Genomic DNA, 27,483 nt, shown 5'->3' with positions numbered 1-27,483 from the left:
GTCCCTCTCCAGTTCTGACTACATTAAAATGCTCACTCATGCACACACAAGCAGGAGAACAGTCATAGGAAATTTGAGAGTATAAATATTAAGAATACACTGCGATGTATATGTATATATACGTATATATATTTGCTAAAATTATACGTAAATATATATAGGGTATTGGCCGTACGTGATTTCCGTTTATCCAGGGCTATATATATACTAAAAACAAATAAAGTGCGGAACCTTTTAAAAAGCCTTAATAGTCAACACGGCAGACATTTTTATGAAAAGCCGGAGCCTCATAACATTATTACCCCTGCTAAAAGCCCTTTGATTTTTTGCGTGGCCATCAGATCATTGAAGCTAGGTATGAGCGTTGTGTGCTACGATACTACAAAAATATTATGTTCGTACTCCAGCGACATGTTCTGCGGCTTTACCTCCCATAATAATATTTTACTCAATGTAGAAGTATTTAGCAAAAGGTACGTATTATATAATATCAGTAGCTGAGCTACGCGTCGAACAAATACAGACAAACTGATCCCCCACTGACCTCGTTTTACCAGGATCAAACGGATGCTGCTATTCAATCGTGTTACGGTGTTTTCTTGTCTGGGTGGCTAAATGCACTTTATATATATATATATAACATATTTATCCGAGCAAGAATTGACAGCGACGGAGGCCAGGAGACATTGCCAATCAGCCGATACTATAAAGGCAAGCTCGTAGGTCATAACGATGTGAAACAAACATGTTGCCACTGCCAGCGGGATTACTGTTCATGCCATTTTCTTCTTGGTTTCGTAGTTATTTCCGTCGTCGTCGTCGTCGTCGTCGTCCAACTATAACCTAGCCATTGTTATCAACCGTAACGGTACAAGCTATGTCGCCATTATGAATCCTTCGATACTGATCGTGCTAATATATGCTAGGTTCTCCTTTGGGTCATTGTGTTACTTCTATGCTGATACATAATACGACCACACAACCTATAACCGCCGTCGTCACCCTCCTCGTCTGGTTTGCCTGTCGCCTGCGGTTGCCTGCTGCCCTCAGTTCGGTCTCATGTTGATAGTGGTCAGCATTTTATCTAGTTTCATCTAACCCGCCCCAGTCGGAAGACAGAAGCGCCCGACCGACTTCAAGACCTGCTATAGAAAGGAATGCACATTTGTGTCCACCGACGATATGTCTGGCATACATTCTGAGCCTGTCTTTATGCACGTATGTATACAGTATAAGATACTCGAAGCGACGACCGCATTTACTAACAAACGTTTTACACTGTACGAGCCCTAAGCCAATATATGCAGCAAATAGTATACGCAGTTGATCCGGCGAATCGTGGAACGCGTGATGCTATGATATCCTATGGCCGCCTTCTCCCGCTCCAACGCTGCTGTCCCCGCTTCTCTCGTTCGTCCAGCAGCGACCGTGTAATCCACGGAGCAAATTGCAATTTATAGTTTCGCGCTGCAGCTTTATGGGTATGGATACCATGAGAAAGAGCTTGCGGTGTAGCTAGTAGTGGTGGCTACAGTAGTAGAAGCACGACATCGCAACAGTCGTAGTGGAAATAGTCTCCATGGCGCTGTGCCTTATTTTGGCAGTTAGTTGCACTGTTTTCCTAGAGCTTCTATCTATTCGAGATAGCTAAGATTCGGGAACCGTTAGGGATAAGAAGGGTCTAAACGGGGAGAAGGAAAGGAAGTACAGAGAGAGAGAGAGAGAGGGGCTGCTTCCTATATAAACTGAGGCAACAGAGGGTTTACAAGGGTTCGTTTAAGAAGGAGAAGGCTAAATGCGGTACACCTCTAATGCAGATGCACAGCAAGAGATAAGGAGAGAAAGGCTCTGAATTATGGTTTAATGTACCAGCTGTTTCATCGTTGTTACGCTTGCATTGCCACCGTACCGGCTCTAGCGCGTTCGTCATTCACAATCAGCGCCATGGCAACGTTCGCGCATTTACCTTTTTGCGAGCTGCTCAGCAATAGTGCATCATCACCCAGAATCATGCCCTAGACTAGCCCAGAATCATGATTACATCACCAGCACTATAACCAGCTATCAGGAAAATTTAACCTAACAAACGGCTCGCTTGCATAAAGTGTCCAAGCAAGTCCATCGTTTTTCGAAAATGGTCCGATGCAATTTTGGAGAGGAAAGAACTTTTCGATGTCTAACCGTATAGTATGAATCTGCTTTCTCCTCTTCTCGTAGGTCTTTCATGTTCATTGCCTCTATATAAAAATTTGTACGTAAAGCTTCGTACGTGTCTTTGAATTTTGAGTGTGGTTTCAAGTGTCTAATTTATTCATCAATTCAATCTTCGATCGCTTCGGCAAAACGCCGAATTGCCCGATCTTCTTGTTTCAGCTTTTTATTGATATGCTTGCTATCTGCGAACCCAAGTGGTTTGTGAGATTTTTGGTGCACGGTTAATACTCTCGATTTGCATGTAGCTCAAGAAAAGGAGAACGTTCATTATTTCCTCGTTGAGAGAACAACATAATTTCCGACAGGACCTCTGTAGACAACAATATTCGCCAGTGTTATTCAGCCTATGAATCCGAGGGCCTGTTTCAGTATCATGCCTCTCTCTGGGTTGCCCAGGTCTGGGTATATTTTAAATTACCTAATAGAATAATTGGTTAATGCCAAAAAATGATTCTTTTGTGCAGTCTTTCACTACGTAAACTAAAGAAACAATAGTGAATCGATATATCTTTTCGCATTCGACTCGGTCGACAACTGACGTCTCAACTAGACTCGTAGCTGAAGTTAGCCAGGCTGATGCGTTATAACATACGCCGATTGAAAACAGATTTCCTTATCAGACCTATAGAGATGATCGATTGGATAAGGTGTTTTTGTGTACATATGTACCTTGAAAGTAGCTTTCCATACCTTTGGTTGCTTGCTCAGCCAAAGGAGCTACAGGAAAAACTGATGGACGGACAAAGTAGAACGTTAACAGCTATCCATCCACATTTGTTCGTGTTTCCACTACCCGCTCGTGACTGCCATCGACGTTTACTCTTCCTTTTTTCTGTTTTTCATCTGTAATCTATTGTATCTTCGTCCTGCTCATGTACTTCATAATCATCGGCGCTTTGCGCTTTTGCTCACCATTGACCTAAAATCTATCGCCAGTTTTCGTTTTTTGACGGAGCCTTTCTTATTTCGCCCCTCACTTTTGCTATCCTCAAATCGGCTTCCGTTCCTCTGAGGGGAATGAGCAAAGCCGATGGAGCCCGAGACTCCTGTTTTTGCTTTGCGACAAACGAAACACTACGCAATGGCAAAGCTGCCGTCCAACGCTGGATCCTGATGATGGTCGTTTATGTGAGTACTACTGGCCATTCGATGGTTTTCTTTCCCATTAGCTTTTTCGCTGCGTTTTATTGGAAGTCGGTTAGTCAGTGTTTCCTCTGTATAGCGTTTTCTTTGTCTACTTTTTTTTTAATGTCTGGGTTTACTTCGGTTCGTTCTTCTTTGCAGAACTCTGTCTCTAGTTATTTTCTCTTTTGCTAGATACGGCAGGTCTTAAGGTGGCAAGCAGGCGAATCGCTGAGCTACTAGTCCAAGGTCTTAAGTGTCGTCAAGTGGCTCATCACTGCAAAAGTCATATGAGTGAAGGTCTGTTGGAGATGAAACACGGGAAGGCGGAGGGAGTGGACGGGACGGACAATTTGAAACAACTGACCTCTTCTGTCTGCTTGCGTAGCATTTCCCAAGCGACCTTCTTTCCTAACTCCAATCGCAATAACTAGTACCAACGTAGTGCCCCTGATGCTAGAAAAGCCGTCTTCGTACGCCCATGACTAATACAACAGGCGGCAGAACAATTGGGCTGATGTATCTGCTCCGACGGTCAAAAAATAAAGAACAATGGAAATGGTAATAAGGGAAAAAATAATAGTATCAATTAAAACCGCAATGTATCAATGTATATGTAACATAAAGGGAGACGAGAACGAAGTACGTTATAAGTCAGCAGTATGTCGCGGAAGTTGACGTAGAGGGGCGGACCCGTCTCAAAAGACACCCTTTTAATGCCACTTACGGGTAGCAGTTGTTCTCTACATCTAACAGCACCAAGTCCAAAAAAAAACTTTAAGAACACCGTTCACTAGATACTGTAACTTAAACTTCGAAGAACAGCAAAGAATTTGCTGTAACGCGGGAAAATTCTGATCCCTAAGGGCCTCCTCTTCACCTGTAGCAGGGCACTTCTCAGATCTTGGGAAGTTTTTTGGAGCATTAACACGTTTGGTACCCTGTTGATAATACGCGTACCATTTGAAAAATTTATTCAGTGCTTAATGTGCAGTCTTATGTATTAAGACGATTTTCCGGCGAACCATGCACGCATATTGATCTACACGTTCCACCAATTTCAAACAAAATTACAGATAGGTGACATTTTCGCTCCTATCAAGATACACATTGTTATGTTCGTGTACCATTTTAACGCTACATTCATTTTGCTAAACTACTACACGTACGTATTTGTAGTCATACGTAAGAACTGAAGCAGTTCTGAACCGCACGCTGACTTCCAGTGCATATAATAATACATTATCGCATTCAATAATCGGACCAATATATTATACGAGCTCTCTCAAATCTCTGAATTAGGTAAACCTCACTTAGATTTATATATAACATCTTTTCTCTATAATAGAATTATACAGACTACGCTTATGTAATCAAACCAAGTTAGCGCCTGCTTGCTCTATATAGATCTGTATGTGTGAGTTTTTAGGGGCAAGTAGCCAACGAGAGACACAAGGACACGTACGTTCAGACTGGTACACATACATCCATATCTGAACGTGTCTGATACGAGATGTGGGCTTCAAATCCAATTTGTTTATAGTGATTCACGCAGGCAGAACGAAAAGGAGAAAACAATCGTAGTAAAACCCCTCTACTCTACCATGCTTTGGACATGTTTTAAATGTATACTTTACTATTTTCGGTGGCAAACGCTTTCGGTAATTATATTAAATGTAACTTATGCACCTATAGAGAGACAGACACGTTTGTCTGGTTGGACCATGTTGCCACGCCGCCAGGAGTAACAGATCACTAACCATAACGGTGAACGTGCCTCTGATCTTAGAAGAAGGAGAAGTGATATAAAAATGTCTTATAGTATCGCTTTGGCCCCGTCTAGCATCGTAGTTCACCTTAAGACCAATAGTGCAGCCGACTCCCTAGCGGTGATTTCAGCCGGAAGTGATGTCGCGACAGTCAGTGTCTAACGTAAAAATAGCCTTTTAACGTGGCAGACGACATCAAGAGCGCAATACCAACAGCAGCAGCAGCCGCGCTTTGGAGAAATGGAAAAGCAAAAGCTGCAGTAGCGTCGGAGTCTAGTCATCCTAGTTCGGCTTCGGCTTATGTCCCTGGCTCAGCTTAAATACTCGCCCATCTACATAGCAAAACCACAGGAAGTGTTACTCCGCCATGCTAGCTTCTTCTAATCTACAACGTACATTTACGCCTCTATATACACGTCGTACGTATGATACGCATCCATCAGCAACAAAACGTGGATAAGATAATGTCGTTTCTACTTTGTTCCGATATAAAAAAGAAACGACAAGATATGCTATAGTAAGAGCACTTTTCCTTTATGTAAAGCACTTATTTTGGAGAAAACGCACGGTAGATGCTCGAACTTGCGACAATGTTACGACAACGCTTGTTCCCAGCTATAAACACAGCATCTACGCGTTTGTATACCATTATTGAATAAGTACCTTGTTGAAAATAATTTTTTTTCCTGTGGCCGTGTACCTTAGCTAGTGATTCTTGTATAAACATTATAGAAGGGCTATTTGTCGTAATAGGCATGGGTTCATCATTAATTTGTGGTACCAGAAGTAAATCAGTTACTTCTAGACCAGAATAACGAACTCGTCAAAACAAACAATAGTGCGTCATGTTCAGAATTTAAGCGAAAATTAGCAATTATAGAATTTCTTTACGTTACCTCTCCACCAAGTTTCTTTTTTCCCGAAGATGACCGTCTACTTCAGTGTGAGTTTTCAGACGGTTTATAGATAACCCGAGGAAGATCTCTGTGAGGTAAACTGGCAGATCCTCAAAGGGTTTAGATTTATAGAACTTACAGATCTATCAAGATAGTTGAAAAGCCGTTATTAATGGACATTTTGGAGAAAGGAATATCGATTAATTGTTTATTGGGTCGTACAGACAAGCTCCCATGATTTGTCATTTCAAGACCTTTTACACTTTCCAAGCCCTTGCATTTCCAGGAACCTTTGGTTTCTTTTGAGCCTACAATTTTTTTACTTGTACAACACCTTAACAATTTTACATCTACCAGTTCGCATAAGCATATCTGATATTAAAATTTTGTTTGCGGGTTAAAAAAAATTTCGAATGATTACTTAGCAGCTCAAATTCCGCATAATCGCTATCGATGGTGATTATATGCAACATATAGGATTATCAGGGTAACACATTTCGCACATACACCATAGATTCTGTTATAATATTTTTTCCCTTAGAACCGATCTTGGATAGGAACCAGTCTCGATCTAAACACGGCGCTTTACATATACAGCTTTTTTTTTTTCTCTATCAAAATACACATCTTCGCGTTACAATGTTTTTTTTTTGAAAATGGTGTCGTTTAATTTAACTTAGTAATAAAGCATTCAATAATCAATACTTCCTTCGACCTTATCGCATTTGGCCTACTCTTACTTTCTCTTTCTCTCGATTGTATTGCTTTCTTCGTCTGAGTTCATTTAATGGGGGCGCTGTAGTGGCTCCCGACCTCACGCATTGTTGTTGTAACACGTTATTGACCATTCACTAATTTGCAGGATAATCAAATTTTCGTTGCTGTTCCTGTCCTCCCTGCTAATACTGTCTTCATTAAGGGTATTGGGTATGAACCTTCAAAGGCAGTTCAATTTGAATGGCCTCCGCCAAACGAACAATAGTTTAAGAGTGAGATACGCGTCTACTGAGTAATAACTGGAAGTGGGAGGAAGAGATAGAGGTTGGGTAAAAAGTATTGGCAGCTTTCGGGCTACGACGCCTTCAGATGACGTTGGAAAAAGATCCGATGCAAAGATCTAAAGTGGACCGGCAAACTCCCGTGCAATCCGGACTCGATCGAACGTATCGTTCGTTTGTGGCTACGATGGCGACTTGCAGAGGTGACCTTGTCACCGGCCGTCCTGACAGGTGGATTGTTATTGGAAAGTTTAGGGAAGACTCAAAGTAACTGTTTCTCATTAAAACTTTGGGAGTTTTATGTTAACTGCAGTGAGAATAGAAATGTGTCCACAAATTTGAGAGAGGTTATCATCGCTATAAACAACCACCATTAGGCGCGTCATTATTCTGCAAACGACGCTGTCTTGACAATTAACCGAGGCGATGGCGCCAGCACTTCATAAGAAACGCACGGTATTGTAGTGTGTCACAGTATCATTTATCCTTATTGCTGATCGCTTCACCACGCTTAAGTCGAAACCCATTGAAGCTTCTTTTTTCAATTAATGAACTAACGAAGCATAGTCACTTCTTCTTATTAATGTTTATTTCACATACATGTATGTATATATATATGGGATTTCTTCCGAATGGAATTTTCGCCATGTTCTTTTTCCTTTATAACACCTTGTCGCGCATGATATGAGAGCGTGTAGGGTTCTGTTGTTTCAATACTTTACGTTTCTCAAAAGATGAATGTGAAGGCATTGTCACCTATGGATGCTTTAATGAATTTTGTGTTTTTTGAATTTTTAGGTGAGCGGAACAGGGAGACCGTCAAGCTTGAGGACAGTCGAAACCAAGAAAACTCATCTCCAATAGACATCTATATATATAATAGAATCTCGAAACCATACCATGATAAAAGCCAACCAGAATCGTTGACAGCTCGTTGCCATCTAGAAACGCCAACGGCAAATTAAAAAATAGCATTAGATTGTCTAGCTAGCTACGATTATATGAATTCGATAGATGGTATGGTATTAATGGATTGTGATACTATTCATGTCTACCACCGAGCGATCTGTGTACTCATGTTTTCGAAAATCCAAACAAATAGACAATGATAGGTCTTCGATTGCGCCTTGATCACTTCAGTGCCAACGTCTTCAAACGATAGCATCATTATATAGCAAGCTGTTAAACCTTAGTTTTGGTGAATACGCTTTGAGAGGCACAAGCAGGCTTATCCCTGTGGGAACCGTTCTGTATATATATATATACATATATATATTTGTTATATTTTTGTAATCCTTTTCTATTTAGTGCTTTTTCGTCATATATATAGTTTAAATAGCAATTAAGCATGCATTAGCCAAAAGTCCTTCATGCTAATTATACCGTTCTACATAGGTAATGCTGCGCTGATAATATACCCAATGCGGAACCCATAAGTTGATTTATGCCTCACTACTTGTTTGAATTATGTATGTATATTGGTGACCATTACAAATGATCGTTGACATCGGATTAGTAGATGATATCGATGCCCACGTCGATTCCTTATCGAATGATTTCCGAATAATTATTCTCACGATTTTTACATAGAGAAAAGTCATCTGAAGTCGTATAGCCTTCTGTTTATGAAGGACGAAACAGCAACGATAGCGGAAGGCCAGCCCTTGTCTGTTGGCCGATGTCTAGCTTATTGATCTTAGTAATGTTGGATGCCAAATTTGAAAGCTGTTTTGAGATCGTCATTCCTTTTGAGAAAGAATGTAAACGCAATGAGACCGTTCGGGTGGGCTAACTAATTGGCTTATACGTTTACCTCCCCGATATACCAATTCATATAAATTACAATTGTGGGACTTCCCTAATAAGTTAACGGTGTAGTCTTTTCCACAGTAACTTACGTTGTAATTATGATGCAGTACAGTGGGCCTGTTCTAACAAGTATGGTAAAGATGTACTTTCTTTAGCCGTAACCTAGGTAGGTAAGAGAATCGCCAGGTGGTGCAAAACGTGCATGGTCGTGGCAAGGAACAGAACGAGCTGAGTATAATGTGTGAAAAATAAATGTCATGCTACCGTATTATATGTAGGAGGTGCAATTAAACAGTGGTGGCAAACTTTTCCTTAATATTTCTACGTATAGCACTATTTTGAACACTATATTGCCCATAAAGTCGCTTGGGGGCACGCTTGCTAAACATGCTGCGGTTAGCGCTAACTGTAGAGACCCTCAGATGTGTATTTATTCTAAAAAACTTTGTTTAGTCGTCGCTTGTGCCTATGGTGTTGTTAGGGCTTTCTGTGTCGCGTACGTATCATTCTAACTAGCGTCGTAAAGTTGAGTACTTGATATACATCATAATTCCTGAGTTTTACCGTTTCGTTATGATGATGTGTTCCACAGTCAATTGTTTATATATCGAGAGAGCGATTATTTCGTTTGTACGTCCAAAGAGTATTCTATTAGAACCATAAACAGGGCATCATCATAAATAGTGCTGAAGAAGATCGCTACGGTCAGTACACAACGGAAAAGCAGCATCTCTAAACGAGAAGGAACAGCCACGGCCACGTACCAGTGCTAACTAAGCAAACGCTAACCAGGTTCTTACTTCAACCTCTCCTTAAACCCTTTTTCGGCAATAGGCAGAAACGAACAATTGATTATATGCAAACTATTTAATTGTAAATTAGAGTAATTATTTGATTGCTGGTCTGTGATTTCGGGTACCAGCCATCTAGATACTATTGATTCGATGATTCGTAGAACTATACATGAGTAACACATTTACGCTTTGTTTTCTTATGCATCAGTTGAGTATTCTTTCTTTTCTTTTAATAAATTCAAATTATTTAATTCGAAGTACTCATACGAAGTAAACGCTTCCTGTCGTGGCTTAAAAAACAGCAGAAGTATAGGCGTCCAGCGCATGTGAAACTTCATGTATACTGAGGTTATTTTCAGTTTCTAATGTCGTTTGTTATTGTTGCAGAATAAAAATCTTTGTGACATCTTTTTCTACATTATTTTGATAGATTCATTGCTAACTTAGGGATGCGCGCGATACAGAACTGAGCGACTGCCTTCAGGCTATTTTTGGCCCGAGAACGCTCCGATAGCCGAATGAACCCGTACAAAAAGTATTCAGCTCTGCGGTGGCGATAGCATTGACGAGGCTGAGTATCTTCAGGCTATCCATAAATATCATAGGCTAACCTCAACGCTCGAACAGAAAAACTTGAAACCATGAAAGGAGCAATCTAGTGCTGAACAGCAATGCGACCGACGAAATCAATTGTGTACCGTGTTTTATCGTTATTGAATTTTTTCTCTTGTTTCCGTCGTATTGTTCGTTGTAGCCGAAATTTTGTCGTCATATGTTGACACGCTGTTTAACTCTGTCGACATGCTCCGTCGCCTACGCATAGTAGCTTGTGCTTTTTTTTTTATCAGCTTCGTCCTTCAGCTCTTTCATTGGAACGGTGACACTAACGTCAGAGACTTCGATAATAGCAGCCGTGCACTGTTGCTCTCTTAAGCGATTTGCTCTTCTCCTCAGGGAACACCAGTCTTCAAGCGACGCGAAAAACGATGCCTGCAAGCAGACGAAAAGCAGATGGCACCGCAAACAAACCGAGTTGTAACAGAAACGTCACTGACGTAGCTACAACAAAGCTACGCGATGGCAGCGCCAGAATTCTGGCTGTATCAACTTTATATCAGAGCTGAGCAGACATAAATTATGGCAACGTTTGTTTGTTTACTACTGCAGGGGCTATTGTTTTGTCCCGCTAATATTTGCTTTCATCATTTGGTCTTTCGCATGTCCTTATCTATCTGTAGTTATTAAAACTACGAAATCACGTCATTGTCATTCAAAATGTAAGGCCTGAGTTCAACGAAGCTCAAATCCTCTGGGTGCGATCACTTAAATTTTTGTTGTGCTTTAACTCTAGTGGTTAATTAAGTTACAACTGTTATATCGCTCACTTTAAAAAAAAAACGTGCTCAACTTAAAAAGTAGCGGCAATAATTTTGTGCGCTTGGACGCAAAATAGTGACAGCATTTCGCTTACAGCGTTAAATGTATACAAAGCAAAAATTCTGCTTAATTGCGAGGAATTTCAAGCGGTGTTACTCTGAGTTGCGGACGTATGTTTGCGTCTAGCTAAAAGCTCTCCCATTATATGAACTGTGGGCAATTTAGCGATGATTTACAGCTGCTTAGTCGAGCAGAGCTCTGTCACTTCAATGCACAATAGGTATTTCCGTGTTCGGCGAAATGCGCGACAGATATAACTATTTCGAGTTTTCCATGCGGGGCCGCCGTCAGACATTCTGTCGGGCAGCCGACTCCCAGCGCGAAACATGCCATGGCAGTGCCGCACGGTAAACTCGAAACATTTAAGTATATGTACTGTACATATGTGATCAGATACACCATGCGGAAAAACATGTCTACGGCCTACGCAGGTACATGTCCGATTAGAAGCTCAACAATCAAACCTAGCAAACAAGTCCGTCTTTGATTTTAATGATTTCAACATTATACGTTTATGTACGTAAGAGCTAGGAGACAACCAACTGCCACTGATGTAGTGACTATCGACAGCGATAACAAAACGCACGAGCGTGACGTTAATTCGCAGGGGGTAATTAAGTGTGCAGAATTGGTAAGTGCCTATCTTTTTCTTATAACTACAACTTAAGGTGCCTGCTTTTGCTATTGACAGTCAAACTGAATCTGGCCAGCTTGTAATCATAAAAAGAAAACGATGGAAATATGATAATGACTGCACAGATCTCAAGAGTTTATGGAATAGTCCTTATTCAGAGACATGCTATTTGGAGAGTAAGTTGTATTTAGACATGACAATAATAATACGGCGTCACCATGTTCTTAACTAAACTTCTGCGTTGTTACTGCTGCAAATTACTGGGTTGAACCGGCCAGAAAACTGCTCTTCATATGGCCTTCTTCATATTAAAACAACGCGAAATCGATGTAGATATACCTTAAGCGTTGGTATACGACAAGTTCATCGTAGGCTCTTACGAAAAAAGATCTTAATTGAATGAACAACTGCAGACGAAAGCAGAAACTTCTAATTAATATTGTCCCTTGGCCCCTAAGTATCATGGTCGCCTAGGTTACAATGCGTTCAAATTGACACTGCCTCAATTCGTAACCTTGCTACACTTATACGCACCTATTGATCAATCTATGCGGTATCAAGAAAGTCAACCTTAAATTCCGTCTGTGAGATACACGTGAAGTTGGCTTGAAGAAATTGATAGGAAACAGTGATTTAATAATCTGCCATAATGAAGTTATAACGTTACCGTTGAAAACAAGCTTTGTCACGAACGAGAAAGAAAAACATTATATTAATATATTCGCGAAAGACTCCATTTGTTATTATGTAACATAAGTTCATCACAATTCATTCCTTTGTGAGAAAATATTAGTTGAAGACATTTATGTTTTCGGCCCATATAGCCTCATAAATAGGGTCATATTGGCCAGGGGTTTTTTTTCTGAATTCTGTTCTGAAAGGTCAGTCGTGCCACAAAGTTAAGAAAGCATATTCCTTGGAGCGGTTGTGCTCACGGCTAGAAATGACGATACATAATAGTTACAGACTACCGAGTTAGGCAGACTAGTGGTTATAATTTGCCTACTATAAAATCATGCGAAGGTTCGCTGCGTGCCTTGAAATAGGGCAAGTACCAGCTACAATGTGCGCGACATCTTCCAAAGCCACCTTGGTCGCCTTTAAGCCGGTATAACTATTAGGGTTACATATAACTGATTATGTATTACGAGTTATATATATATATATTCTTGTATAAATTGTCAAATAATTCTTATCCAAAATAATTTCTGGTTTATGATCGTGACTACCCGCAATGTTGTACATCTGGGGACAGTAGTAATCGATCCGAGCCATGCATTATGCGGATGGAACCGTCACAGATTTCTTCAGAAGCAATAGTATGTGACACAATAATGATGTATGATTTAACCGGTATAAAAATACCATTCCTTAGATTTAGGTCACTTATATATTCATGAGCTAAGTTATACTTTGACACCACATAGCCCTTTTAATTCTTCTGTGAAATTAGTATCGATGGCATCCCGTCTCACATGCGGCCGCCTCTATGATCTAACTCGACATGATCCATGTAATATAACTCAGTGTGATTCCAATTGGCTTTTGAGAATGTGGCCATAGGACAGACGAAGCTACGATAGTGTTGTGATGAAATGCGTCGGTTAACTTGTCTGTCGTTCATTCAGTAAAAGTTCAATGAATTACGTGTGAAACCTAGATTCTCCTTAGCTCCACCTGATGGGGTTCTTAAATTATACGAAATATCTGATCCGAATCCAGCTACGAATTCCTGTAAATATTCAAATCTAGAAGAAAACAGAGTAGTCTGTCGTTTTTACATGTACATAAAATAGAATCTGCTTGTGCTTTGCTTGAGTTCTGTTTGCGTCAAATGTGTGGACAATTACGGACACGGCAAATATTAGTTATGAGAGAACGCCCATAACAGCGTTGGTTGTCGATTATAAAGAAAGAAGATGGATAGTTATCTCTTGGTGCACATACACTCGTATGGACAAACAGATGTTATTATCTATTTCGGGGTTGGTTACAAAAATAGTAAATCTTATTGGTGCCTTTTCGGCGTACCGCCAAATTATCGATCGGTAGAAATCGATGAATAAATGCTTTCCATGATTGTGCTCTCAACACGGTAGTTCCGTAGTGATCGTCTACGGCGTCTGCCGTCTTCATCGGTGACAAAAAAGCTAACAATGCCATAGCAGCATCCTAGTCAGTTCTCACTAGTGTGATCGAAAGCCATCCGCCCTAAGTACTACGACTGTCTTATGGCCGGCCACAACATAAATCCCTTGCACACCAGCTGCCTGGTTCTCTCTCTATTGTAATATTAGGAGACTTGAAAGGTTTGTTTCAACATTTGCCAAGGACAAGGCCACAATGGGGCTGACGGGGTCGAAATGTGAAGCGGGAGCACATTCGAAAAATTGGTCAAGGACTAAAATGAAGTTTGTCGAAGCAACGCTAGTTGACCGGTTAATCGATGCGGTGGCGGGTGCATTGCCAACGTGGTGGGCAGTAGTGGGGCAGGTGAACCGACCGAACTGGCCGAATTTCATTAACCTTCATAAGCGCCGTGTATCTTACCCAGCCACCATCGACGACGGTGGTGGCCATTCGACGCGACCACTATAACATAAACCATGGCTACGTTTGTCCCCTTTGTACGAGCTTCTCGTTTTTCGAGCCTTTTTCTGCGGTGCCCTCGTTCCTTCGTTGCTGTTACTTCGTAAATGGATAAACGCATCCATGCGCCCGTTTTCCGATCGGTACCCATTGGCGCACAATATAAATTCGACGCTGGCAGAAACATGGCGGCCCGCTCCTGTTGGTAACGGACGGTAGTGTCCAACCACAAGTCTAAGTACTTTGAAGTTGTCAATTATTGACCCTTAGCTCTTTAACCTATAGTGTTTGACGACGCCCTTGCTGCCGTTATTGGTGCCATAGTTGCGCGCTGCCGTTGAGCAATTGGGCCTGGATGTGTTCAAGAAAATACGTACACACTGAGTGTACAGGGGGGTGTAGGCGACGGCTGTATGAGACTAGGTGCGCAACTGAAATGCGACAACTTTTGTTAGTTGCCTCCGCGTGTTAACGATGCCGTACATCATCGAGTGATCGATTTCAGAAAGGTGCTGCTATTGATGCTGCCAAAAGGACAAAATCTGTGTATATGGAGACAAGTCAAAAACGTCGACTTACTAATAACCTATAGGATTTTCCCAAGGCTAGAAAAAGAGCGGAAGATAAAGCGGGTGAAACCGGCAATCTGAAAATGAACACTGCCAGTAGGTTGATAGCGGCACGTCTATTATGATGACACATTGACGGACAAAATTTCGAAAAGCCGATGCCAAGAGAAAGCATCTGAGTTGAAGGTCATTCACTACGAAAAACGAGATGTCGAACTTCTTTTCTAATTAAATCATCTAGACGAGGTCAATAGTGATGTGGCCTTTCATTCCTGCGTATTTAAGTATATTTTAGTATTTTCTGTATCTATTTTACGTGTTCGGGTAGCTGCCTAGTCTGTTCTGTAAGGGTTTCCTCTTTAAGAGAAGTGTTCGTTAGGAGTTTGAATTTCGTCGTTTGCAGTGTTAAAGGTTCCATTAGTCATGATTCTCCTTACCATCATATATAATAGGTAAGTATCATTAATCGTATGCCGTTGAAATCACTATCACAGGGTGGCTAATCGCGTAAGTCATAAGAAATTCTGTCTTACAATAGAAGTCCAATGAGATTCTCTGCAATTATCCCATTGCCTAGAGATAGGGCCGACGATGGACGTTTTGGTCTGCACCTCTCACAGCGCCGCCATGTGACACCGATACAATAACAAACCAGACATCGGAAAAAAACTGCTTTCGAAGAGAGATATTGCGCTTTCATTTATTTTTGCCTTTTTGCTTACGACTACAAATAAGAAACTCTCAAGCTAGGAACACATCAACTATGTCAAGCTGTTGCCAACGGTCGGTATGATTTCGATAAAATTTTAAATCACGCCATTACTTCCTCCGATCCAGAATAGCGCGCCCTCTCGTTCCATTATTACTGTCGTCGTCGTCATTAGAAATGGCGCTTCGAACTGATGCACTCCACAAATCGTCATATTAGTTGTACCCGTAAACGGATAATGAGGAAATCTGTTTCGGCAGCCATATGGGTGTGATGTGTGTCTTTGTCGATGTGTTTGTGTCTGGATAGGTATTTCTTACTGTACTCGATAGAGAATTCGCTGGCTGTCGATTCTTTACCGCCATTGAGCAATAGATGATGATAATGTGCTGCTCCAATCATTCTTGTAATGCGGCTGAGGTTCCAGGTGGCACGTTTATGATGATTGCTGCCGTTGCTGCTTCTGCAGTTCTTCTTTACTGCTGCTCCTATTGCAACCCCCATTCGAAGCTGCTCTTCTTCTGAGTCCGGCACCCCATTCCGATTATCTTTTCCCAAAGTGCGTACTCTACGGATCCAGTCCACCTTTCGACCTCCCTATTGATCTCACAACACCGTCGACGAGGCTATCGCATTCCCGTTGCCAAACTGCAGTGGCCACTTTTTTCTGCCCTCATTATAGGTCTACTTACAGCCACTGAATTCGGGGTGGAGGCAACTGCAATAGGCAAACAGGGTGCGGCGGGCAATCCTGCTGGTAATGTTCGTTGTCTCCAACAGCTTTGGGGCTTGCTAGTGGTAGAAGGAGTTAAGCTAGGGCTGGATCACTCTCACTTCTGCGCACACGCCAGGTAGCAGTCTGCGGCGTGGCCCTCAACCGGAACAGAACCGGGACCACGTAACGCCCGCATCGAAAGGTCCTGCTCACCTCAGCCAACGCCCCCAGAAGCCGGCTCTTACCTCCATTTTGCGCAAACGCATCATTAAGGGCTCGGGACAGGACACGATCTATGCGGACGGCTCGCGCTGCTACAACCATGTGCTAGTGTCTGATATTAGCCCTCATCTAAGACCCTCGTTCGTACCCCGTTCCTGACGGGAAACACATATCCAGAAAAAAGGACAATGTAAGCGACCGAGCCGCGACTGTGGCAAAGCAGCTGCTGCCGGTGGCAGCGCCACAAAGGCGACGATGGGCTCCTGCCATGCGGTCACTTCCGGTCACGTTGGCAATCGTTTCTCTGTAGAGATGAGAAAGTGCTCTTAGATCGACAACGATTGACAGCAAGACCCTTTTGGGCGTGGCGTGGTGTGGTGGGGTGGTGGCAGTTCTCTAATGGATATAATCATTCCCAAGTTATGGCTAGTAAATTCCTACCTATTTCACTTTAAAGCAAACTGTAGGGAATGGCCGCCGCATTCAGACTCTGGGTTTGACTGGTTCATTACACCAATCAGGATCTGTGGGGACGACACTAAACAAAAGGTTTGACGGTGTATGAGCGTTGCCAAAAGTTAGTTCCGTGTAGGGCCTGAACGAAAGGTTTGTCGTCCTTTGAGTTTGAAAAGCAGAAGTACATGAGCAAATGTGCGATTTAAATGAAATACATAGTCAACAATCAAAGTAGACGAAATGTGAAAATTGGACAGACATTCGTATTGTACAGAGTAGACACTTTCTGCCTGGTTCCTATATATATGTTAGTTAAAATTCCTTTGATAACTGAGAAGCAGACTTGCTTGCGGTATAACATAAGCACATAACACAGCACAAATCGTTATGTTGTTGGCGATATAGCTATTACGAGTCATGTCGAATAAAAAGCTACATGCAAGTTGCGCTTTACTTCCCATTATTCTTTAGTTCTTTTAGTGCTTTACCTCTGGGAAAGCTAGATATGCATCATTTATTGCTATCGACAAGAACAATGTAGGCCCTCCTTACAAGAATATCTTGGTGTTCATATGATGCAGCGTCCTCGCTGATTTACCTGCTCACTCTATTGTTGTTGTTATTTTTACTACAGGTGCTAGTCCGACTAAGCCAGCCTTAGGTGCGTCCAGTGCTTGCAGTGACTGTGTGTATGCCTGCTATGTTGGTATGGTTGGCCTGCTATGGTTGGCCTGCTATGGTTGGTAATGTGTAGTGAAATGAATTTTTTTTTCTAGTAGTCCAAGTGTACTACTTTCATAATATGATAGCATCACACTTGTAGGTCTCGTATCGTACGGCAACGCTCTGTTTAAATATGACGCGGTAAGATGCCTATATTGACGTCCGCTGCATGCGCCAAAAGCATGATGATTGTAATAGCGATCGTGTTGATAGCGTTGACCAGCATTTTGTTGAGCGAAACTGATCCGTCAAACTGACCCATCACCAGACATTAGCGACACGACGTGCTGCTGTGGCGCATGTAAGCATAAAGCAAGCGATGGTACTGCATCTATCTGTTGCTAGTAAACATAGCGCAGCAAGATTAGTAACGTGGCATACTTCGAACGACGGAGAAAAACAACGGAAACGGAAGGAAGTTACTTAATAATGGCGATACGCAACAACAGAAATAGGAGCAACAGATGCAGCTGCTAGACAAGCACTATCATCACAAGCCGTTCAATGAGCACCAATAATACAAGAGTACGAACTTTACTAACATCTTAGTTCTAGTTAGGATTGGCTGTCGCCGGTGAAAATCTCGTCCCGTGAGAATTCGCGCGTAAATCTATTTGAGTGGCTGGGTAGATAGTTGGCTAGGTGATGGCCAAAGTTCATATGAGCGGTAGCGAGGGACTCAGAGGGAACATTGCGGCAAGCTGCGTCGAGATAGCTGCGAGAAGCCGTACTAGTAAGGGTGCGGAACAGACTTCATCGATGTTTTCAAGCTGCCTCGTTTATATTCACATGCGCAAACCAAACTTAAACTGCGGCGTCGATGAGCCTTGAAAAATCATTGCGAATAGGACAACGGCTGGTGCTAGGTATGAACTAGGGACGCTGACTGCTTTCTTGATCAGTCGGCAGTTACTTGCTGGCTGGCTAGCCGCACCGACTCATAAAGGTATAGAAATCGACGCCTGAAAATGACAGTACTTACAATGATGGCCTAATATTGACTATCGTGGGTCTTGGAACTAAGCTATTTTGAAAGCCTTCCAGAGCAGAGTAGGAGTAGAATCAAAGTAAAGGCGGCATTTCGGAAAGTTGTTCTTGCGTAAAAAGTTTTTGCCTAATCACTGGTTTTGCCAGTTAAGCCCAATGTGGATGATCATTCGGGTCTGCTAGGCGGCTCCCTAGGGGCGCTGTATCATCATGTTTAAGCATGCGGTCAAACATGAGAGAAAAACGTCTGCTTGGCGCGCTGAAAAGGTGAAACCTTTAATATATTGGGATAGTCATGCCCGATTGCCGATTAAAGTTAGACGCGAACCAATTATATTCTATTGTCTCACATCTTGGGTACTTTATAACGTCATGGCAAAGGAAATAGCAAAATATACGACTCTGTTCTGCTTTATAAATTGTTGAGAAATGTAGACCTCAAGGAAAATTCAAATATAATGACTGTCCAATTTTAGCATGGGTTTCACGTCATTACGTCGATGATGTCATGATGGCGCTGATGGGAACTTATGTGAGTATAAATAACTTTGTAAGCCTCTTCATCGTCATATTCATTTTCAAAGCCGTTAGTGATAGTGCTAACAGCGGCATTAGCAGGGATAAGTCTTTAAAAGGAAGCCACATACGATGACTGGGCTGTAAATCCCCGTAGGGATTCTCATCTGCGCCGACCCGGATTTCACTTGGCTACGCGCATCGGAGTCGGCGGACAGGAGACGTGATCAAAAATACGGTCTCCCAAGCCACGACAAAAAGTTCCCTTCTCGACTCGTGCGACAGGCTTGACTTGGCTTCGGATTGTGGACGCCGGTCCTACACTTCGGGTAACTTCCGTATGGCAATGCTCTCTTACTCACCCCAATATATCCTTTCTTCCTAGCTCAGTCATTTAGTGGAATGGCCACTCGTGTACGACCTGACTAAACCGCCCAAAGGCTTTCTGGGTTAGTCGGGCTGTAGGTTGGGGTGGCTGTCTGTAGGTATCTGTAGTGTGTTCGACGTGTCAACTTTGAAGCTCCAACTGGAGTAGGGACCAACTGTGTTAGCCAAGGGACTCAGTCAGTACAAGCGAAATGTAAAAGACAATTCTACAAAAGCGTTTTTTAGGCCTAAGTAGCGCCAGGGGCTGCTTGAACAGTCAAACAGAAAGCGGACGGGCCGGCCAGGCTCCACCGATGCGTTTTAGGTTAAGTTGCGCTTTAATCGACGCAATGGTAATTGAAAAATCAGGTACAATAAATCTATGAACATTGTGTGACAAAATGCTTCGAGAAGCGTTAACGTTTTAGAAAACCTTATTATTGCTTTTGGTTCACGGGGAATGTAGCAGTTATTGATTAGAAGTTTTATAGAATATTTTTCCAAGAACGCTCAGTATACGAAAAGCTTAAAATACCTAACGGAACACAGCGACGAGTTACTATTACTCTTGAGACATGAATAGGCAAATAAACGATAAATAGGTAAAAAGTGTAAAAACTTGTTTCGTATGCTGACCTATTTTGTTTTAGGCTCAAGGAGAGCGTGGTTCGTTTCATTAAAGGAAATCCTAGTGTGAAAAAATTAGAGAAGCATCAACGATTAAAAATAGGCGCCACATTTCAAGAGGCTAGACTTTGTTTCACGATTACCAAATGGTCCTTCGGTAAGGTCTAAAAGGGTGGCTATGTGCTTGTTGAGATTTCTGGCTCGTTATTCAATGTAATATCGTAGGGTGTCATCTCTCCTGACTGGTTCCAAGAAGAGGCCGAAATTTAGGTCGGGGGAGGAAGAAGCGGCGAGAGTGATATTGTGGACGTTTGCCCTCTGCTTCATAGTGTTCCGCAGTGCGGCTACGCTGGAATGTGTGTTCAAGGCTTAACGCACGATTTAGGAGGAGCTACCGTCCTGCCGTAGCATTAATTGTTGAGGTAGTCACTGCAGCTCCTGGAGCAGCAGCTGTGTTGTCGCCTGACTCATCCGTCACTATGCTGTATTATACAGATGGAACTGCTGTCGCTAGCTCTTCCGCTTGCTTGCCTGTCATCGGCCGCTGTACCAGTTGAGTTTGTCAAAGTAGTTTTGGGTAAGTCGTTGCCAACGACCCAATCCCATCTGACTTTTCCTTCTTTTTAAATGAGCGAACTGGGAACCTTGGGAATTGATGAGCCCTTCACTGGTGGACTGACCAGCTATTAAAACAACATTCTGTGCTACATGATAGACATAAAAAAGCTTAACAAATACGAACAGAATGTTGAACCGTTCTACAGAAACAGGTCCGTCCTGAAGTCGGCAGTACATACGACTTAGGTATTTCATTTACGGAATGCCATAGCACAGTGTATAGTAAGAACGGAACAAATTGACGTCATGCTCTGCTGCCGCCATGTCACTATAAGCATTGAAAAGGTCTGTCGAATATATTTGTCGAACTCGTTTGTCATTAGTGTTAGTCACTGCATTTAAGTGCATGTCAACAAAGGAGAAGAAACACCGGACGTGCTTGGTGAAGGCACGAAAATTATCCTGTTAGTAACCTAGTACGCAGTGCTTGAAGTGTTGAAATTCAACAATTTCTGCTCGTATGATACATAGCATTTCCTATCATTGTAAATTCCCCTTGTGGCATTATAAAAGTGTATGTGGATCCTCTCAGTTACGTAATTTTCTATTTACCCAAATTATATTATTCTTGGCTGTACTGTAAAATTTTGTACTTTTCAAGAAGCTGCCCCCGTAAGTAATTTGCCCATTGGCAAAAACACATCAGATATTTGTGAGGCAAGCGTTTCCTATCAATACGTTCATATATTGGATGACGTTATGGTAGCATGGCTAGTTGGTGCGATGAGAGCAAACTGTCTAAAGGGTGGTAACAACTTTGTTCTTATTATGAATCTGAACGAAAATTAGCGTAAACTCCGAAGTAGGGGAAGTAAGTCAAGCATAGGCTGGGCTCAATGCAGGACGCCTGTGAATATTGGAATGTACGAGAAAAGGGAAAATGTGTAGCTCGATGACCACTGACAACTTAGCAGCCAGTGGGTGACGCTTAGGTAGAGAGGAAATAGGGAGTTTCGCCCCTATGTATTTTGCCCTCGTCTAGTGGTCGATGTCGATGAAACGAGTAATATGCACCCTACCATTTACCTGCCTGCTCTTCGAAGTCGACTAGCTACTTTCTTCGTTCACCCAAGGCGTAGGGTGAGCTTCTGTAGGCACACGCTGGCGAACTTTATTCACGAACACATCCTCTCTTACATGCTTCTGATAATGCAAATGGCTTTGTGCAATCAGTGGAAGACGTACCCTTTGCATATACGTTTCGAGCGATTACTAGGCGCCAAGGAAAACCCAAAAGCCTCCCACTTACTCTTACCTTGGGTAGATCTGTTAGACAAAGCTGAAAATGACGGCCATGACAACTAGATATAGCGATAAAGAACTGCCGGCGCTTGGATTTCGTTGACCGCTTTCTACGGCATACGTTAAATTTTTTATGTTGGCCCTATAATTTTTAATTAGTATTCATTGCACATAGAAATATTGCTATTTTTTGTGTGCTTGGTTCTAAAAAAACGTTACGGTCTCACAAACGAGTAGTCTGTGAGCATGATGAACTTTATGTGGATTTACTCTGCTTCTCTTATAGATTCTAGACGTGGGCAAAGAGGCTGTAGATATGGTAATTTTTTTTAAAATTCAGTAATGCATAATTTGCTGTTTGTTATTTTCAGGGAGCAATAGCATGCCGCCGGTGTCATTTGTCGAATTAGGATTCAGCGAAGAGCCTTCCGATTCAGCGGTAGCCGAAAACGCACCTGTCGTTCTTCACTGCGCAGCCTTCTCAACGCCACACGTGGGAAATCCGCAGATCCGGTACGTTAGTAGATCAACTATTAACCGTCGGACCGTTTAACGCAATTTAAAAAAGCAACAAGGAACACATATAAGTAAACTGATAGGATCGAGTCTCAGAAAATAAAGCGGTTTGTCTATAAAATTTATCTCCCAAGAAAGCACTGGGAATCGGCCAAAAATAATTCACGTTGAAAAATAAAAATTGTCTCGTACGTCTCCAAAATACCTGGTCACATTAACTCGTTTTAGGTTGTGTAAGATAAGATTTTAAGTTTGTTTTTCCTTCGAGTTATGCTTATGCGCGTGTAATTTTATTTCGTTACCTTCAGAAAACTCGCCAAATCCCCTAATTATTAATGTTATTAGATGATTCCGTCTTTGTCCATGTCGGCCTGTGCCTGGTGCTTACTTCATCCGCGGCTTTCACTAGCAACACTAGCGATCTGCCCGTGCGGCTCATTGTTGGTTAGCATGTTCTCGAATATATTTGTCGCGCGTGGTCCATCTTTAGCCTTGCAAAAGCCTTTCTTGCTAGCAGCATATGAGTCACGCAGAAGTGTCTCTACAAGGACTGTAGCGGTTTTTCTCTATTTTCCTGTTTGCTAAATCTTCTATTCCCGTCATTGTCATGCCATCACCCTTTGCAACCAGTTGCACCGATGGAACTACAAAGAAGGAATACAACGTACCTAAACCAATAAGCTGGAGCACATATGCGGTCAGCTGAATACAAAGAGTTTCAACTGGATGGATATGTATGCAACGGCGGATGAACTGTAGTTTTGGTTATGGGAGGTGGGATTAAAAGGAAGAGTTTATTGGGTATGTAAGGCATTTTCATTGCACCGTGGTGAAGACTGCCACTTGACGCGGGCGCTTCGTAAAGCTGGGACGTCTAAGTGCTACGTGGGTATATTCCTTCGAGTGTGCGTTTGTACGTCAGTGTGTACGTATGTCTGTACGTATGCATGTGCGCGTGCGTGTCACAATCATATATATTATAATAAGGCAATTTGTGGAACTGAAGCAGTTATCTCGGCAGTGGAAACGAGGTGACAGATCTCGTAGCTTTCTTTTATCCAAGCAGCAGTATATAACACTTGAACGTAGAGGGAAGATTGCTGGATTTGACTCCGGTCGATCGCTGTCCATATCCCACAGCACTTTTGAGCTAAAAGAAGATATTATGGGTCATTATAGTTATAGGTAACGGGCAACGTTTCACAGCCTGTTTACACGTACAGAGCTATTGAATTCCGCGATATGTAGCGTATGTTCTGTGCTAGTAGCATTGACGAATGCAATGATCATTGATCATTGTGACTGATTTCAAGAAATACATGTTAATCACCTAGGATCTAGTATCTTGGTAGAATTATTGCCTTACTCATCAATCAGAAGTTTACGTTTAACAACACAGCTTGTTTTTACTAGTTGGCTTAATGGTATTCTCCTGCGAACTAACAGGGCCTTTTATTGGCATGTTTTTAATCTTACCGTTCACGAAGAAAGCAGCTCTCAGTATGAGCATTCCGACAGAAATGCAATCTAATATCGTACTTCCTCTAGAGATCTAGTCTGCAAAGCTTGAGTCCCGTGCAGCAAACAATGCCAACATATTCACGCGCACGCAGGTAACCGAATACTCGAACATGCTCTGTTTAGCTAAAGCCTCGGAGCTCAATGTTTGGCTTGAAATGCATTCAACTTGAATACAAAATACGGATTTGATTACAATCGACCCCCATCAATCTATGCTACGTTTAAAGTTAATCCATATAACATGAAAAAAAACTATAGACTCACAGCGTGATCGTGCATAGAGTGCTCTCCCACAAAATAATTGGCGGTAAGGTTAGCACTGCTGCAAAAGATTCGAAGCTTTTTTTTTTTCAAAAGAAGACTTTTCAAGGTACTTATGTTCGGAGTCAGATAAGTGGCATCTGTTTTATAGGAACTGCGAACAGTGTGCAGTGGCCTTACTCATTCGAAATGCTTCTATGCGACGGTTAATAAAAATTGCTGAAGTTGAAAACAGTAACTAGAATTTCATATTGTCTGGGCATTTTTGTGGGGGGGGGGGGGAGGACACCGGCTGAGAGACTATTTCGAGTTGAAGTATCATGTAACCATTGTTTTCGTTATTCTGCAGGTGGCACAAAGATGGATTGCCAGTCGAGCTGGACGAGAAGCGTCATCGACTTCACGCTAACGGTTCATTGTACCTAAATTCAGTCCAGCGTCGAAGCGGGCGTACCGACGAAGGCCAATATCATTGCCTTGCTTCGCTGCCTGACGTAGGGACCATCATCTCTAGACCTGCTAGACTAGTCATCACCTATTGTAAGCATACACCTTCATTCTACCATTTATGCAGCAACAACCTGGATGTAAACTGTCTTTAGATTTTATCAGATGTATATATGTATCTATGAATAGGGATTAAGTATACATTTCAGTAGCTTGATCTATCAGGGCCGTGGAAGTAGTTACCCTTGCAGTTATATTATACAGAGGAACAAATTCAATTATCTCAGATATACGTTTTTTAGCTTGCATCAAACGAATCCTAAGTCGACAATATCTATATTTAACGTCACGTTAAGCGAGCTCAAAAAACATTTGGTCTTGTATTTTAAGGCGATCTAGAAGTTGCTTTGAACTGTGCTTATCTATGCCCTCTATGTTGAATGCATTACAATTTTTGTTTCTTCCGTCGTTTCCTCATTATCGCTTTGCTCGTACCCCGATACTTCTGTGTGTATGCCAACTGCGCAGCGATTCCGACGTTTGAGGAGCAACCTCAGAACGTGAGCCTGTATGCGGGCCAAACAGCATTTTTTCCCTGCTCCGTCTCGCAGGACCGGGCGCATCGCTCCCCGCGAGTGACGTGGCTGCGAAACGGGGCTCCACTCCGCCTCGATCCCCTTAAAATGGTGCAGCTTCCATCAGGAGCGCTAGAAATTGACGCGCTCGTAGCCCATGATGAAGGACAATACCAGTGTCAAGTTACCACCGGTGACAAGGTTTGCGTTTATAGATTTTCATCTAGTCTGTTGTTAATGTATAATATATGTATAGAAATGCTCCAGTGTACGGACAATAGATAAACGCAAGGACGATAGATCAGGGCTATGGCGTAGACAAAGAAACTGGCACAATGGCCACGACAAACATTAGACTAATGAGACATAGACTGTTGTCGACGCGCAAAGAGCAAAGAGAACAATGATGAAACCTTTTGTCTACACGAACTATGTTCCTTAACTATGTACGTTTCATACACAGGTACTAGGTACTAGGTTCATACACAGGACTCCTTATAATAGAATTCAAAGATCAGCTATAAAGAAACAATCGGCTCGAAAACCCCGTTTTTGTACACCCTGGGAGCTATATGTCATCTGTTGATAAGAGGTCAAGTATCACCGACATCGCCCGCTAGATTTTATAAGCCAACATAGTAGCCTGAGAAAACATTAATCTAAAAATATTATAGAATGTAGCAGTACTAGTGCGATCTCCTGTTCGAAAGGAGGGTGTTACCTCACATCAATACTTGAGAGATACAACGATTGCAAATTATTTTACTATAGACATGCTGCTGCGTAAATTTCAAGCATGTATGTACGTACAAATTCTGCTGTGTTTGCACGTACTATGCAAATAACCTGAATCTTCTTTGAGGGGTGTCTCTTGGTGCATATATCCACGAATGAATGCGTTCAAACAATGTTAACAATACTTATAGGTACGTCTGAGCTCAGTGGGCAGCTTAAAGGTACTGCCAACACCTCAACCTGGATCGGTTGAAAATGAACGGCGTATACCGAGTGCGCCAGTTTTCATCGCGCAGCCATCGCAGGTGCGTGCAGTCAAGGGCGACCAGGTCACCCTCGACTGTGCCGCCAATGGACATCCTCGACCTCATATCTCATGGCTAAAAGATGGAGCTTCAATCGATATGAGGTATGTGCTAATATTCGTGCATATTTGTATATGAGATCTGGCTATGATTTATCGTGCCTGCTTATTATCTGAAAATTAATATCGTCACCGTTACTACATATATTATTAGGCGAGGCGCCCTGAATGACTTATATTCTTTTGTCAAGTCCCTATTACATTTATCTTTACCATTAGAAAATGAAAGACTGCTGTCTATCTTCCCGTCATCATTTGAAATAGTCTATCATGAATCGTTAGCAGCTTTAGATGAACTAATTTGGACAAAGTTTTATGTCAGACAGAAGCAAATTTTGCAATTAAAATAACAATTAAGACTGTTGCTTGTTCACCTATAGAGTAGGGCTTGGCTTGCGAGCTCGGTTGTATTTGGCTGAAGTTATTATCGCGTTTGTTTGACCGCAGTTAGACGCGGAATGCGTCGTAATTGCTATCGTGTGTATTATTTTGTACACTATGCAAGATAGCTTTTTGCGAGTATGTAGAAAGAAGTTACAAAATTGTATAATTTTATTTACATACCAAAATCTTATGGGTAGTTAATAAAACGACTCGCTTCTTCGACCGTGAAAATTAAGCTAGAGCAAATTTCGTTGGTTGGTGTTGACAAATTCGTCGCTTACAATTGAGCACTGACTTAATGCGATCCAGGATTAGCGCTTAGCATGCTGGGGGTTCCTTGTGCTCCTTAGATACCCAGGATCTGCATCTGCATTATCTACGACGGCTGTTATACTTAGATGTCACTAAGGCTAAAGAGATAGTGACACCATTTAGGACAATCCACAATAACTTTTTTTCTATAACGGACTAGTTTTTTTTTTGATCGGGCCACGTCTGTTGGGCTAATTACGAAAACTATTCGATCCGTGATGAAAAATTCATTAAAATTGTTTAATTTATAGTTTTTTTTAACGTAGTGTAACCTAACATAATGTTTCGTTACTCTAGCATAATGCAAATGTTAGAACTTGCATAGTCTAATTTTATAAAAATTTTGGTTTGTATTT

General features: G+C 42.0%; 1 protein-coding gene across 1 annotated transcript in view; it reads left to right on the top strand.

Annotated features, from left to right (window-relative positions):
- The window catches only part of fra (neogenin protein frazzled), a 133,376-nt gene that overhangs the window by 82,105 nt on the left and 23,788 nt on the right, over positions 1-27,483 (top strand). Inside the window, exons 2-5 of the mRNA XM_086969513.1 lie at positions 22,384-22,525; positions 24,660-24,850; positions 25,286-25,533; positions 26,259-26,476. Of these exons, the coding sequence (XP_086825639.1) occupies positions 22,384-22,525; positions 24,660-24,850; positions 25,286-25,533; positions 26,259-26,476 (799 nt within the window). The remainder of the gene's footprint in view (positions 1-22,383; positions 22,526-24,659; positions 24,851-25,285; positions 25,534-26,258; positions 26,477-27,483) is intronic.

Source organism: Varroa jacobsoni, unplaced genomic scaffold (genome assembly GCF_002532875.2).
Source record: "Varroa jacobsoni isolate VJ856 unplaced genomic scaffold, vjacob_1.0 scaffold_752, whole genome shotgun sequence".
NCBI classification, from domain to species: Eukaryota; Metazoa; Arthropoda; class Arachnida; order Mesostigmata; family Varroidae; genus Varroa; species Varroa jacobsoni.
The sequence above is the reverse complement of the archived record's forward strand: the minus strand, read 5'-3'. Positions and strand labels throughout refer to the sequence as shown.